The sequence below is a fragment of the Bos indicus genome, chromosome 3 (assembly GCF_029378745.1).
Source record: "Bos indicus isolate NIAB-ARS_2022 breed Sahiwal x Tharparkar chromosome 3, NIAB-ARS_B.indTharparkar_mat_pri_1.0, whole genome shotgun sequence".
Taxonomy (NCBI): Eukaryota; Metazoa; Chordata; class Mammalia; order Artiodactyla; family Bovidae; genus Bos; species Bos indicus.
Window position 1 is genome coordinate 96406504 of NC_091762.1, and position 14888 is coordinate 96421391.

General features: G+C 38.4%; 1 protein-coding gene across 8 annotated transcripts in view; it reads right to left on the bottom strand.

Moving 5' to 3' along the window:
• ELAVL4 (ELAV like RNA binding protein 4) overlaps window positions 1-14033 on the bottom strand; it is a 94628-nt gene extending 80595 nt beyond the window's left edge. For 3 of the 8 annotated variants that reach the window (XM_070786569.1, XM_070786567.1, XM_070786565.1), the window contains exon 1: window positions 8760-9078. In XM_070786569.1, coding sequence (XP_070642670.1) covers window positions 8760-9063 — 304 coding nt within the window. In that variant the 5' untranslated portion in view covers window positions 9064-9078. Of the gene's footprint in view, window positions 1-7989; window positions 8163-8759; window positions 9079-13957 lie in introns of those variants that run through there. The other 5 variants (XM_070786568.1, XM_019958413.2, XM_019958412.2 and 2 more) reach the window with 5 other exon arrangements.
• Window positions 14034-14888: the final 855 nt, after the last annotated feature.

The window sequence follows — 14888 nt, forward strand, 5'->3', positions numbered from 1 at the left end:
TCATGAAATGGAAAAAAACTGCTTCAACTAGAATTAATTTTATATTCACCTTTTTTCTAATGACAAACCCCAAGTTAATTCTAATTCCAAAGGTGATCATGGCCATACCTAGGCAAAAGCCTAGGACAATACAGAAAACTTAATAAAACCACACAACTCCAGGGAAGAACTGAGGGCCTGTCTATGTTTAAAAAGCAATGTGTGTCAAACAAAACCTCCATCCTCATGAGTTCCATGGAGAGGAAGGAGACTGTGCGCATAGCATGCAATATTACTCCTTTCCAGGACATCTGGCATGGATAGAATGACTACAGACTGAAAGGGCATGAATGTCCTCTACGCATCTTTACATCCTGTGTATGATGACTGCCTTCTAATACTTTCTCATCTGATCCTCACTGAACCTCCCTTGAGTTAGCCATTATCATTCCCATCTTAAAAATGAGGAAACTGAGGCCCAGAAAGTTTAGGTATCTCATCCAAGATCACCCTATTACTAATTGGAGAAGCCAGGATTCTAACCAAGTCCATCTGACTCTGAAGTTCTTTGCACATCCTGGTTTCCTAAGACAGAGCACTCTTTGCAGAGGCTTGCCAGTACAGATGCCCTGTGAAGGTCCTCGCAGTCTGAGGCAGACTCATGGTTCCACGGCATCTGAGCTGGCCCTGCTAACAAAGACATGGGAAGGGTGGTATCTAGTTAGAAACAAATCTAATTTTCCTACATGTGCCCAAGTCAATGTAATAAGTTTGTAGCCTCATCTGCACACTGGCCCTCTGGTTTCTAATCTCAATAACCAGGTTGATTTCAGGCCTGGAACCTTTTCTACCACAGAGACGATTAAAATATAATCAAGCTAGAAAGTTATCCTCCCCCAAAGCCACCTAAAACAGAGCAACTTCAAAATAAAACCAATTTACATATTTTAGCCCAAATTAAAAAAGTAAAAGCTAAGGATTCCCTTTTAATATCGTGAATAATAAATGCACATTTATGTAAAGCTTCCTTCGGGGAACGGTTACTATGAGGACAACTTTCCCAATATTATTTATAAATATCACTTTTGTTTTAGTGTTACAGTAAGAATCTGGACTTATGGGAATTGTACTGTCTGTACCCAGTGCATTAACAGAGATAATGAATATTGAAGACATGTACAATATCCAGAATTTTAGATGTGTGGCTGGCTGCATTACAAAAAGTAACATAAGAAACGATGAGTCAAATTTGGTCAAAATCACAAATTACAGGACTTAGTCATTTACTCCATTTTAAGTGAGTCCTTTCCTAATGAAAGTTTCATTAGTAAAGATTGCAAGTTCTCAGGCTTTCCACTACAGACTTTTAAATAGCACTTAGAGCTAAAGTTTATCATTAAAGCTGTATTTACTACTGCTGCATCTTCAAAGGGGGCACTAGAAAAAAAGTTCAACTCAGCCTGTTATTTTTCATGTACAAATTAGAAAGCAAAACTCTAAAGGGTTTAGACTGGCAGCTGAGGAAAACACAGGCTACTTGAAAAGCCATTACTGATACTTCACAGGACACACTGAGGGTCATGGCTGTCTATCCCTACCACACACACACGAACACAAACACACACATATACACACACTGCACATAGTATCTAGGTGTACATGACAAAGTAACTCTTTTACTAGCAAACGTAAAGTCTACACAGGGGTGACATCAGCTATACTTCTATATAACTTAAAAAAAATTTTGCATAGTGGTATGCCAAGGAGGTAACCATCTTCTCAAATCGTCCCTGGAGAGTAACATGAGAAAACGTATTCAGAGAATCATCCGTGTCAGAAGCAAGGCCTTCTTATTTTTGCAAAATTAATACATTATCTAGTCGAGTTATAGCAGATAGACAAGTTCCTTCCAGCTGTCCAAACTTTACCTTTTCCTGAGAGTGAACATCTGGATACATGGAAGCTTATAGACAAAAATGTCCAGAAGAGTTTTTATTTTTATCTTCTAGAGTCATGCACAGACTCTTAAAATACAAAAGGAAAAACATTTATGTACTTGAATGTTTCAGCAGATCTTTTCCCAAAATTTGACATAAACCTCATTGAATGACATCCAACCTGAATATCCCTCACTCCCATTTATCCCGAAGTCACAGAGATTTAGTCTGTAAAATATATTTTGATCAGTGTCAGAAGAAATGGTGACTTTCAGTTTCACATTTCAAAAAAAATGCACATAGTAAGTCTTCAACAAATATTTCTTCATCCAACAACAAATGGCAGCCAGCCTCGACTATGAATACAGTTGGCAAAATAACATCAAGGGTGAGTTGTTCCAAGAGAGCAGACAATAGAAGGTAACTAACTCGGAATGAGCAGGAGTGGATTCAAAGCCACAAAGTGCAAAACAGAAGCAACCTCTACACTGTGGTGTGTTTTTTAGAATTCACCATTTTGATTGGAATTGTTTCTCTGCTTCCTCATATCTTAAAAAGGGAACTAAACCTCTTACAGAAAAAAATCCTCATGAATTAGTATATTTTATAGCTTTAAAATGAGTAATTAAGAAATGAAATTCAATTTTAAAAGTAACTTTCAAACCTAGAGTCCAGAGAAAGTTATTTTCAGGAGAAACCTATGACTTGTAATTTTTGTCCATTAAAAAAAAATCAAATCTGCTAGTTTTGCATTTTACTTTTGCGGTTAAAAATAAGGCTTTCCTAAAACAACAAAAGACAAAAATGCAACTACAACAATTACTCTGACCCTATTTCTTCAACATTTTCACTGCTTTTTCGACCAAAATTTATTTAAGAATTCTTTTTTCAGCATTCAATCTTTCTTGATCCTTGCAGGGGGCGGGGATCCACATTAGAGGGGAAAATATTTCTGGTGTTTGATACAATGAAGATCTGAATAATGCTCTTCCCCAAAGCAAAAATGGCCAGTGCTAAAATGGTCCATCAAAAGGTAAAAATCTCAGGAGTAGGGAGAGGGCATGGGGAGAGATAGAGATAGAGAGATGGGGAGGGGAGAGAGAGGGAGAGAGAGAGAGCCATCGCCTATTCAGAGCACTGACACTGCATAAGTGATTTCTTAATGAATGTACAAGGAATAGCATAAATATTACCATTAGGCAGAGTGGATGTGAACATCTAAAGCAAGCTAGCTGACTGATTGCTTTCTCATTTTTTGTTCTTTTGTAACAATTCCATTTCCAAAGTGCTTGATTCCTATTGCTGATGCTCCAAAGCTATTGTGAGCACACTGCCTGAATGCTTAATGAAGTAAACAACAAACAAAATGGCTCATCTTCGGTGCCCCCAGCTAGCATCCCAAACTGGATATAATTAAAGGTGTGAACAAGCAAGCAAAGAAGTAATGAACCTGCAAAGTCAAGGTTCTGAGAAATTATCCGGCATCCTGCACTGCACCAGTTCAGATTTATCACTCATTATCTCTTATGTCGGCAAGGTTCAGATCCATGTTGGTACCCCTCTCTACTCTTGTCTTCCAGCTTTCGTTTTTCCTTCCACCTCTAGAAGGCTAATTTATGACAATTACTGCTTGTGATAACTTCCAGCTACCCACAGATCACCTTTCCTTTTACCCTTAGAAAGCTGCTTACCTATAAAAGCTCTCTACCCCTAAAATACACTGAGATTTAAAAAATATAAGGAAGTTCCTAAAACACACACACACACTTCACAAAATGAAGCACAAGAAGCCACCTGACCTCCTCCTCGTTTTTACCAATGGTTAAAGATTAGGTGCAAATGCTCCCAAAGAAAACACAATTCTGCTTTCATATACACGTATATTTTAACTTGAACCCAAACGCTTGGTTGAAAGGGCAGCATCTAGTGTACAAATATTGTTATGAATCTGCACATATATGGTTTCTCAAACCACAACTAAAGAAAGGTGTTTGGTTACTAATGGTCCAAGGGGTTTAGATAGGTCTTTTGGATGAATTTTTGTATTTTTCTAATAAGAAAACTCTTGGAGTTTGTGAGGAAGAGAAGCCACTTTTTATGGGAAGACGGCCCAGTTTGGTTTTCTTTCCATTTTTAGATGCACATATATTTGCAAGTATGTATACACAGTTGGTAATACCAAATAAGGAAAGCCTAAGACAGGTGCAGGATTCCAGAAACACAAATGCTTACATTGATATACACACACATACACACACACACACAATCCTTCTTGCTCACACACACAGAATCTATCAAATGGATGGGAGATGGATAGTGGGCAATAAAATGTTGACTTCACTTTCAAAAGGGGAATTGGCCCATTCTATGCAATATGGCCCGTCGACTGGAAAACAGTAAGATAAAAGCTTAGGACCGTTTATGTCTCTTCAATCCCCCAAAATTCTCAATGACATTGGGAAAAAATACTGCATTGCAGCATTTGCCAGCGCATACTCACGTGTCTAGAATCCGTTGGCCAGCTCGCCAACAAATGTACATATTAAGTGTCCAGGCATATAAATTAAGTGCCTAGTGGCCACAGATCATTGAAACTGATGGAGAAATTTGTCAAGGCCAAAGTACTTCTGTCTATGTACAGTGACCTCTATCAAGACCGCCATTTCTTACTCGCAGTACACACTGATAATTTGTTTTAGCTTTTTCTTAATTAAAATAAGGCATTAAGATACCAAGGGCTAACTGGAGCAGCATATCAACATATCTCCTCATGGAAGGAATAGTTTTTGGTCTACATATAGGAAGAGAACCCACCCACAACAAGGAAATAAGAGCAAAGGGAAGAAATCAAACCAAAGAAAAAGACCTGCCCTGAAGAAACCCTTTTATTGTTCATGGTAACCCTTACTTGAGTAAAACACCTTGATTCACTTATAAATTCTTTTAGAGGTATTAAACACACACACACACAGAGCACTATTCATGCAATTATTTCCAGATTTAAAAATTTAAATAGATTATCCCCAATAGAAATGCTAAGTTTAAAATATTTGAAGTCTAACCTGTCTCAAACTCTATTTCAAGACGGAGTTTTAATACTAAACTGTGTAGCCCATTTTCTTTCTCTTTCTTTAAAAAATATTCTATTGTTATTACCTCACAACGATATGGTCTTCCTATCATAATAAAATCCTTGACTATTCAAAGGACCAAGGAAAGGCTACAGGAAGATAAAAAAGTTTTAGGGCTTTGGAAAACTATCAAACAGAAGCAAACTCATCTATATCTGGTCAGGAGGATGACTTGAAGGAATGGCAGTTAGGAATGAATGGAACTGAGGTCACAAATGAATGGTTAAGTTGCTTGCTAGTTTTTTAATGAGATATTAACATTGTCCTATAAATCAATGATTTTCAAAGAGATTTTCCAGCTGTTTACCCATCTACATTCAAAAATTTAAATACTAAATTATTTAAGCATTATTTTACAATAAGATACATGAACATTCTGATTACTAAAACTGTGATGTAGTCAGGTGTTTTTTGCAGAAATATTCCCAATCAGATTTTCATTTCTTAATAAATGCACACTCAGCCTTGTGTTTCCATAAAGACACACCTCCACATGCAGGTAGTATGTATTAATATTTTTAAGACAAAGACGCAAAGAAGGTCAGCAGTAGAACCACGTGTCTTTTTTACAACCCAAGCCAAGGTGACATTTCCTACAGAAATTATTTTCCCCCTAACTAAAACATACCAAAAAATTCTCAGAAAAAATACATTCGAGATAATCAGAAAACTATTCTATTTTTAATAGCGACATATAGTTACACATTCATGATATGAGAGGAAGGTTTAAGTGTATGACAAAAAAAAAATATAAGTTTATTTATTATTACCTTGACAGTCAAAAAAAATTTTAAAAATCCCCCAATAAGAAGATAAAACATAAGCATCTGCAAGGACGAAAGAATCGGGGTGGAGGGTGGTGGTGCGGAGATTTGCATTGGAGAGAGTAAAATTAAGAGTACTTTCAATACAGCCAGTTATATTTCCCAACCTTTTAACACATTTCAGTGCCTTTTAATCTCTCTTTCTTGGGCTTAAAATTATCATGTACCTAATTTATCTCTCTGGAAGAAACCATAATAGATCATACTTTCAGTTGTTTTTATGATACCTTCTATTAACCTAAGTAATATATCTTTCAGTCCTTTTGGTACCCACCATCATGAGAAAGAGACCACTAGTAAAGCACACTTTGAGAGAGAAAAAGCGAGAGATGCCTATCACCCAGTGCACGCATGGGTCCCAGACGTTCAGAGACGCTGGAAAAAAATCAGCTTTTCACTCAGTTTATGCCAAGACCAGGACTAGGACCAAATGCCAAATGGAAGGCAGTAGTTGCAAGGATACAGCCTGATGGATCCTGCGGCTGGAGGCATAGAGATGAAGGTGAAGTAGTAGACTAGAATATAGCTTTTCATGTATTATTTTAAAAAAGTAATTTCTACTCGGGATATGAAATAAGAGATACAGTGAACTCCCTGGAACTGTAGTATCAATATCTGATGTAGTAAAAACACCAATATTGCCTAGCACAAAATCATTGCTTAGGGTAAATCTATTCTACCTATATTTCTCCTATGGATATTTTGCTGGAAATTTCGAAGAAATCATTTGCAGAACGTATCAGCCGTGGGAGTTCACTATTATGCTTCTGTCAACTTCATTCAATATAATTTACATTTTTTTCAAATGGCCTCACAGGATTCCTTGCGATTTTTCGCACATACAATTTCACAGCAGGGAAAAGGGGGAAAGACAGAGAGGCAGAGAGGGAAAAAAAAGCAAGATTCCCTACCCTCCCTTCCCCCACTCCTTCTCTCTCTCTTTAAACCAAAAAAAAAAAAAAAAAAAAAAGCCAGGGGAGACAGAACAGATGCTTAAAAATAGATTTCTAAAAATCACTGTAAACCAGAGTTAGAAATGTAATTAACACCTATTTATAAAGAATAATTAAAGTTGGGCCGGCCACAAAGAACAGCAAAGATAATCGAGGTCCTGTCCCCCCCCCTCCTTTTTTTACACTGTTTGCAGTGTGTTCTCATGATAGCCACCTGCTCCCTACTCGGCTTTTCCTCTGTTCGTTTCCCCGGCAACCTTTCATTGGGTTTTCCTCCCAGCTATCGCTTTCAGTTGGGCTGCTCGGTCTAATCTTATTTGTTTTACACCCATCAAAACAAGCAGCCAGACAAAGGCAATCCGCTAAGAATGGGAAAAAGACCACAGCTTTGTTATAACATCTATGCAGAGTGAAAAGTCCTCCCCAGGCTTTTCTAGCAAAAAATAAGTGAGATTGATATGAATTTACAGCCTTCCCCCATACCAGCTTTGAAATCCCGTGAAAGCTATTGCTAGTGAAATTCAAAGTCAAAGTGGGCACCCGTGGCATCTGATTGTGCCATTTTGTGCCATATCTTCAGGGTCAACATCAGGCGACAGGAGCGGGACTCAAGGAGTTTCCCTGCTTTTTTTTTTTTTTTTTTCAGAAAAAGATGATACTAAAAATAGATCTACTACTTTGGCAGAAAGGTTTTCCACTTCCCCTTCCACATCCAAAAGTCCTGTTCCACAATTGCATCTGCTGGTACTGCACCTCATCTCCTCCACCCCTCATTCCCAGCCTTCCCCATCACTCCGAGCAGGAGACGGAAAAAGAAATGTGCCTTTAACTTTAACAGTCGTGCAATTCCATTGAAAGCTCACAGAGGCAGTGGACACGCCAGCCAACAGTGATGGTGACACTGTGATTGTCAAAAAAGACACCAGCCTTCCTTGGCTAAAATGTGAGTTTGATGGAAGAGACAGTGTGTGTTCCTTGTGTGCATGCAGTGCCATCACACTTGGAGATGGATTCTGGTTTTCAGAAAAGAGAAATACTAACAAACACACACATACACAAACGATCTGCACAGTGATTTACAATGCACAGTCCACCATCCTTATGCACACACATACAGACACACACACGGCTGGAATCTCCAAGCTGCCTTCCTCTTTTCACTTACCATCTTCAAGCCATTCCACTCCATCTGTGATCAGAAGAAGATGGACCCTCACACAGTGTGTCAAAAGCGGAAAGGAACGTTATGTAAAAGCTGACATTCCTTCTAACAGAGCTGCTGCCCAGAGAAGGAAGCAACAACTCAACACGCCAGGCACCGCTACACATACAAGCCGCCTCCTCTTTTTTATGAGGTCATGACAGGAAACTCTTTGAAATACAAGATGCAGCATTTACTGAAGCCCAAATAAATCACTCTCTTTGCCGTTTTGACTGCGCAGTCCCCCGAAACACAACTGCCCATCTCAACATTCAGGATTCAGGAGCTGCCTCGCAAGGTTTAAATTTCCAGCTCAGAAATGGAGAGATTCCTAAGCCGGCTGCACCCACCTCCAGCCCCACAAAACCCAGGCACATAGACAAACCTCCCTTTCCCTTAAGAAAAGAAAATCCTTCTTTTGCCATTATTATCTCATGTAATATAACCTCTTTCAGCAAACCAGCAATTATTTCAGCCCACCTCCCCTTCTCCACCCCCACCTTTATGTTGAAGGGAAAATTGACAATGACCTGTTAAAAATGAAAATCTATTTCCCCACTGCTTCTCAATAAAAGGACCTACCCGCACTCTCTACACAAAAGAGATAGTAAATGTAGGAACCAAACAGCAGCAGAGAACTAAACTCTTGTGCAAGCATAAGACTGGTCAAGGTGGAGATGCTTTTCTTCCCTCCAGCAACACAAACAACAGATTATAAATCTAGTCATACCTACCATAACCATTCTTATTGGCAAATATTGGGTCTCGCAGAGCTTCGACTCTTCTCTTAAAATTTGCAAAGGTTTCAGAATATATTTTTAAATGACTATTGTTATATATTTTTAAAGATCCACAAACACAGCGTGGATGATTGTAAAGTAAATCAATTATCTGATGGGGGGAGTTGGGGGAGAGAAAAAAAAAAAAAAAGAAAGAAAAGGAGCAGTGAGCTGAAACCCCCGATTCTAGGATGTAGATAAGAACAACTGAACAGAGCCTTGCTGAAATTGGCTCGAAGCTTCCCCTTTTTACATCCATTTATGGGACCATCTGTCAGCCGAAGCCAGGATCTGATTGGCTGGGGAAACGAAGGGAGGCGTTGCAACATCAGGTGCTATTTAAATTAGCTACTGCCAGATTGACGATGTTAATGATTTGGTGACCTCTACAACAACAGAGACCAGATTTCTGAACTGCTTCTTGTGTCTGGTAATTAAGGCCAGGCTGAAGCAACAACAGCCATACTTGTATTTTTACCTTTTCCCTCCTCCCAGTTCAAAAGTACCGTAACAACTGCAGGTCACTGGCGGCTTACAAACCTTAACAGTGGGAGTGTTCTCCCTTGCCCTCGTCCTGAGGGCTGTACCACCCCACCCCTCAGAGGAGGGCTTTTCCCTCCTAGAATGTTTTCAACCACCTTATCTTTTTCGACAGTTGCTTTCTAGCGAAATGCATATTTAATGATCTGCCTCTGGGCTTAAAGATACAACAAAAGCACTTTAATGTGCAAATATATCTACATTTTAACTTTATTATTTCCCAATATTGCTGATTTTTAGTAAGTAATGCTCCTTCTGCAGCTAATATGGCCAGCGTCTTAAAAGAATTGGGCTTGCTCTGTGAACTAGGTTCATACAAGTTTCCTTCAGAAAACTATTTCCTCATAAACAGAAAAAAAAAAAAAAAAGCTGGGGGTGAAGGGGGTCAGCTGCCACCCTCTACCTTTCTGCCTTCTGCCTGAGTTTTTCAAAACAGAATGATGAATGATTTATTTAAATGAATTTATTTCTCAGCTTGGATGGGGGCATGATCTGAATTTTTAAAAATCTACTGGAACACATTCTCTCTTTGCTTTCTGTACTGCTTCACAGAAGGGTAAAATACACTTTTGACAACAGTCTCATTTCATAACCAGTGCAGAGTGCTCATCTTAACTGAACACATGATTTTGTTTCTCTCCTTCCAAGGATGTCTTTTTATTTTGGCCTCTTAAAATAATGTGTGGTGATGTATACAGTTTGTCTGCCTATTTTATACATTTCATAACCTCTATGCTACTAAGCCTTCAGTAGTATAATTTTTTTTGTTGTTGTTCTACTTTGGGTTTTAAAGTGGCTTATCTGAGAAGTTTATGCTTTATGTTTACCCCAAAGGCAGTTTTATCACTATTTATTTAATTCATAATTTAGTCAATTTGTTCCTCAATAAATACACAGAAGTAACAAATATTACTCAAGTCATAGTTTAACACAATTTTTAATCTTTGGCTGTAGTTGACAACAGGATGGGATAGAGCCATGTGGAAATACAGGCCAGGCCGAAAATCATGCTACACTCTGGGCTTCAAAGTCCAAGAATAAATGGGTCTGTGAAAAATTATTATCAAAGGAAATAACCTTTACATTAAAAATTAAAACTATTCTCTCCAAGCTACTATTTCAAGACCACACAGATACAAATATACAGATATACACACACATGTTATAAATACAGATACACCATAAAACAATATCTGTTATACATACAATATGAACAATTACACTTGGATATAAATAAATTCAGCTATTAGAAATGAAAATACATGAAACTGAAAAGTAGAAATGTTAAAACCATAATCCTATAAAGTGGAACAATACTGAATTACATAAACTTTTAAAATAATTTCTTGAACAAATGTATAAAGAGTCCTACGAGTCACAATAGTACTACAGTATCCTTTGAATTGTGTACGAAGGACAAATGCACAGGTTATGCACTCTAAGGAGTTCAGTATATGTACCCAGAGCAGGTACAGGTGCCCTAAATCAACAATAGAAACTCTGAGTGCAATTTCACCAATATCAAGATACTGTGAAAAGTAAACATGAACACAATGCTGACAAACACACAAATAAAAACAGCTCACTGGGAACAAAATATTTGCTGTATATTTCTTTGGAGCTTATAAAAGTCAGAATTTCTTAAAATCCTTTTCTCTCATCCATACTAATATCAGCACGCTTAGTGAGCCATAAATTAACATTAGGTGTATCAGAAGATACTCTGGCCACTTTTCCAAAATAGTAAGTGTATATTACAGTATAAATCATTAGCTGGTTTTGCTAGGCTAAAAAATCCATGCACTTTGTACATCGATCACTTCTCCAAAAACCTCCACTCTAAAGTCTTTCAACAGAATCCTCAAACAAACGCACAAATGTCCTCAGAGGCCTTTTCTCTAAAGACAAAGGCAGAATCCTATTGTTGGGAAAAGTCAACCTTATTATTGCATTTCCAATAGTACCATTCATCTTTCAGAGTGAGGGGCTGACCGCTACATCAGTGGTATGACATTTGTAAAGCAACAGATTCTCAATATATTATCGCAAGAATCAGGCAGGCGAGTCTCCCAGTCATGCATGATTTTTTTTTTTTCCACCACAAGCCACCACCACCACGGGAAGAAACTTGTCTCACTCCAGCAGCAAAGGCAACCTAAAAATGATATCCTAGAGCAGTGGGGCTGCCAGTGCCGCTGTATCCTTCTTACCATAAATGAGCAGTTTCTTGACTCATTAATAACAATTTCCCTTAAAAGAAGTAATCTCCTATCAGTCAGCCCCTCGCCACCATGCTCACATCCCAAAGGTTGCAGATATCTCAGCATCAGTCGCCGGCAGACAGCTTTCCCATACAGAGTCCAGATGGACTGTACCAGAAGCCAATTCAGCGTTAATAACTACCTACTCCGCGCAGTGGAGAAGCCTTACGTGGCACAATGGGCTAGGAAACAGCAGCCGGCTGAAACTGCAAATAAAAAAAGACAACCAAATTCTCCAAAAGCACGGAAAGGAAGGAACAGAAATGGAAGCGTGAATTGTATTTCCTTGACTTCAGTGAGAAGGGGAAAAAAAAAGAAGAAGAAAGAAAGAAAGAAAAAAAAAAGGAATCCTTCATAAACACACAGGAAAAAATGAAGAGGGGGGGAAAAACAGATGCTGCCCAGAAAAAAGTGACAAAATATTACCTCATTATTTAACAAAGCAGCATTAAGCGTCCTGCTGATTTCAAACATCTTGCCACAGATTTTGTTTTAAGAGAAACAGATAGAATCCTTTGCAAAGCACTCCGTCTGCAAAGGGTTCTTCAATTTTCTTGCGTGCCACGGAACAGTCAATATATTATTTCCCTAGAGTTTGCACATTAAAACCTCTAGTCAGTGAGCTGAATTTTCCCCTTATCTCACACACAGTAGACTCCTGTTATATGTACTGCTCTCTTTGCAAGAGCAGCCTGCCCCAAACATGGCTGGTGTTTAAACTACTCTTTAAAGTAACAGTTCACTGTATAACCACCAGGTGGGTAGAGTGCACAGATTCAAATGAACCATCTTAAAAGATTGTTTTGTGTTTTTTTTTTTCCTTGGAATAGCTCTTGGTGTAGGATGTAACATGAGAAACACCAGCATCCTAACAGGCATCTGTCTTGTATCTCTCTCTGTGTCTTGTCAAAATAAACAAATAAAATTCCCTCTCCTGACTTAATAGTGAGGAAACAAAACACCACCACCCATTCTAATAAGAACTGTGAAGAATGAAACGCAAACAAGCTTTGTTTCATTCAGCAAAGGATGAAAAAGGAAAATCCAATCAATGCAGAGCAAGGGGGGAAAACCAAAATCTTCGTGGAGATATTTTGAAAGAAATGTTGACACATGATAAAACCCAATTTGAAAGTGTGCATATGAGTGAAGCACACACAAGATGGAGGCAAGAGTTTAAGGGTGTTAACTTTTTTCACAGTAATATTTGCTATGATGTTTCATGATAGGAAGTAACCACAAGCTTGAAAGATACTGGAAACAAACAAAAAACTAAGCCTTGAGCATCTCTTTTTAGAACACAATTATACAAATAGTTATTAACAACCACAAGAGCAAACTAATCACATATATCTCCCCAGTGCTGTTCCTTTTCCCTAGGATCCACCTTGAAATGGAACAATTCTGTCGTGCACTATTTTGTCTGTATAGTTAAACTTGGCATCTCCTTTGTACAATTCTATCCCAATTAATCTGCTACTCTGCCAGGAATAAATCGAATGTCTCAAGTTGAAAGCCCCAAGTGATGGAGGAATGACGTTAAAAGGATAAAGAACCACCTGACAAAAATAAATCTCATCACTTATATCATTATATGGCTTGTTTTTTAAGGAGGATTTTATTACTCACAGAGCAAGCAAGCACTGTTCTATGTTCCCTCATATCTAAAAGAGAAACCAACACACACAGATACCTGGGATTTTGTTTTCTTGGCTGGACAAAATTAAAGCCCTGAAACTTTCACATCCTCTTGCAAACACGGATGTCAACATTAGTGTTTTTCCAGCCCATCCAGATAACATTTAGCCACATACAACAGTAACTGTCTTTTTCATCTTTAAGTCAAGTCTGCATCCCTTAATACCATTTAACCTCCTCGCATATATTAAGTTTCAAATGACAATTTTTAACTAGGGAGTGAGAAGGAGGAGTTGCTCTCATCAAATTCTGGTTGTATGAAATAAGCTAATTTGTACACTCACCATATGCCTTAAACACTAATTTAAAAATGTCACTTTCTTCAAACATTAAAATGTAATCAGCCTAGTAAATAAAATATTCTCGAGTTTTCTTGCCTTGGTGATAATTTAAAGAGTGTTTATCTCAAGGTAACCTCTCTATTTTGATTACCAAGGAAGGCTTTTGATTTAGAAAGGGAAAAAAGGAGATATTGGGGGCTGGGGGAGTGACAAGAGAAAACCACAACTGTACGTAGCTGCACAAAGGAAAATAAGATGAAGCGGGTTTTTAAGGACCCATAGTCTTGTTACCCTAAGGCAAATCCAGCCAATCAATACCACCCATTGACGGTCTACCATCTGCCATGCTACCCAGCGATGTGGCTAAACAGACCTGTTCCATATGACCGTAGCCGGCTCATTTTCAGTCGATTAGAGCAGTTCCAGAGCATTCACGTGCAATAGCACACAACTCCAAGTCAGACTGAGCCTCTCTCTTCACACCAGTCCCTCCGAGCACAGCTGCAGACCTTTTCCTCCTGTTCCGGGTGTCTGGATTACCTCTTCTTGCCCCTCAATTGAATTAGCAAAATGGGGTGGAAAGGTAGAGTGAACAGACACATATCCACACACACACACACACACAAACACACACACACACACACACACACAGATAATTGCCAGCCCTTCTTCGCTGTCATGCAGAATTCAGGAATTCCTTGTGCTCTGGTCTAATATGATTATGGCACATCATTTAAATAGCATCATCAGTGACTATGACCTGACATTTTCCTGTGGTTCAATTTCTTTTTATCCTCTCTCTCTTCCTTTGAAAAATAAACCTGAGCTGCTGGCATTTCTTCTTTTAGGGAAAATACAATCAGTATGCCCAGACAATGGCATACTATATTTAAGGGCTTTTGATAAAATTTAAAGCCTAATTTTCCTTTGATAAATTGTGGTGTTGGTTTTGTCTAGTTTTTTTTTTTTTCTTGTAGAAACAATAAGTCAAATTTTATAAGAAAATGCAAACATACCACAGAGGAAAGAAGAACCTGCCAAGAATGACACAGAGTCTATCAGTATGATCAGGAACTCACTGTTGATGTTCTACTAGAGATATTAATATATGACCTGACTGTGTGATGCCTTTCCCTTTCCTAAGTAGTTATATCTACTGTGGATTGTGGGAAATAGCTGTAAGAATGCTACTGTGTGAGAAATATGACAAATGGATGTCTAGTCCACTTAAATGGCCAAGAGTTCACCTAGGCAGGGAAACTAACTGAAGGATGGATACACAATTGATCTCCCTGCTTTCTTAC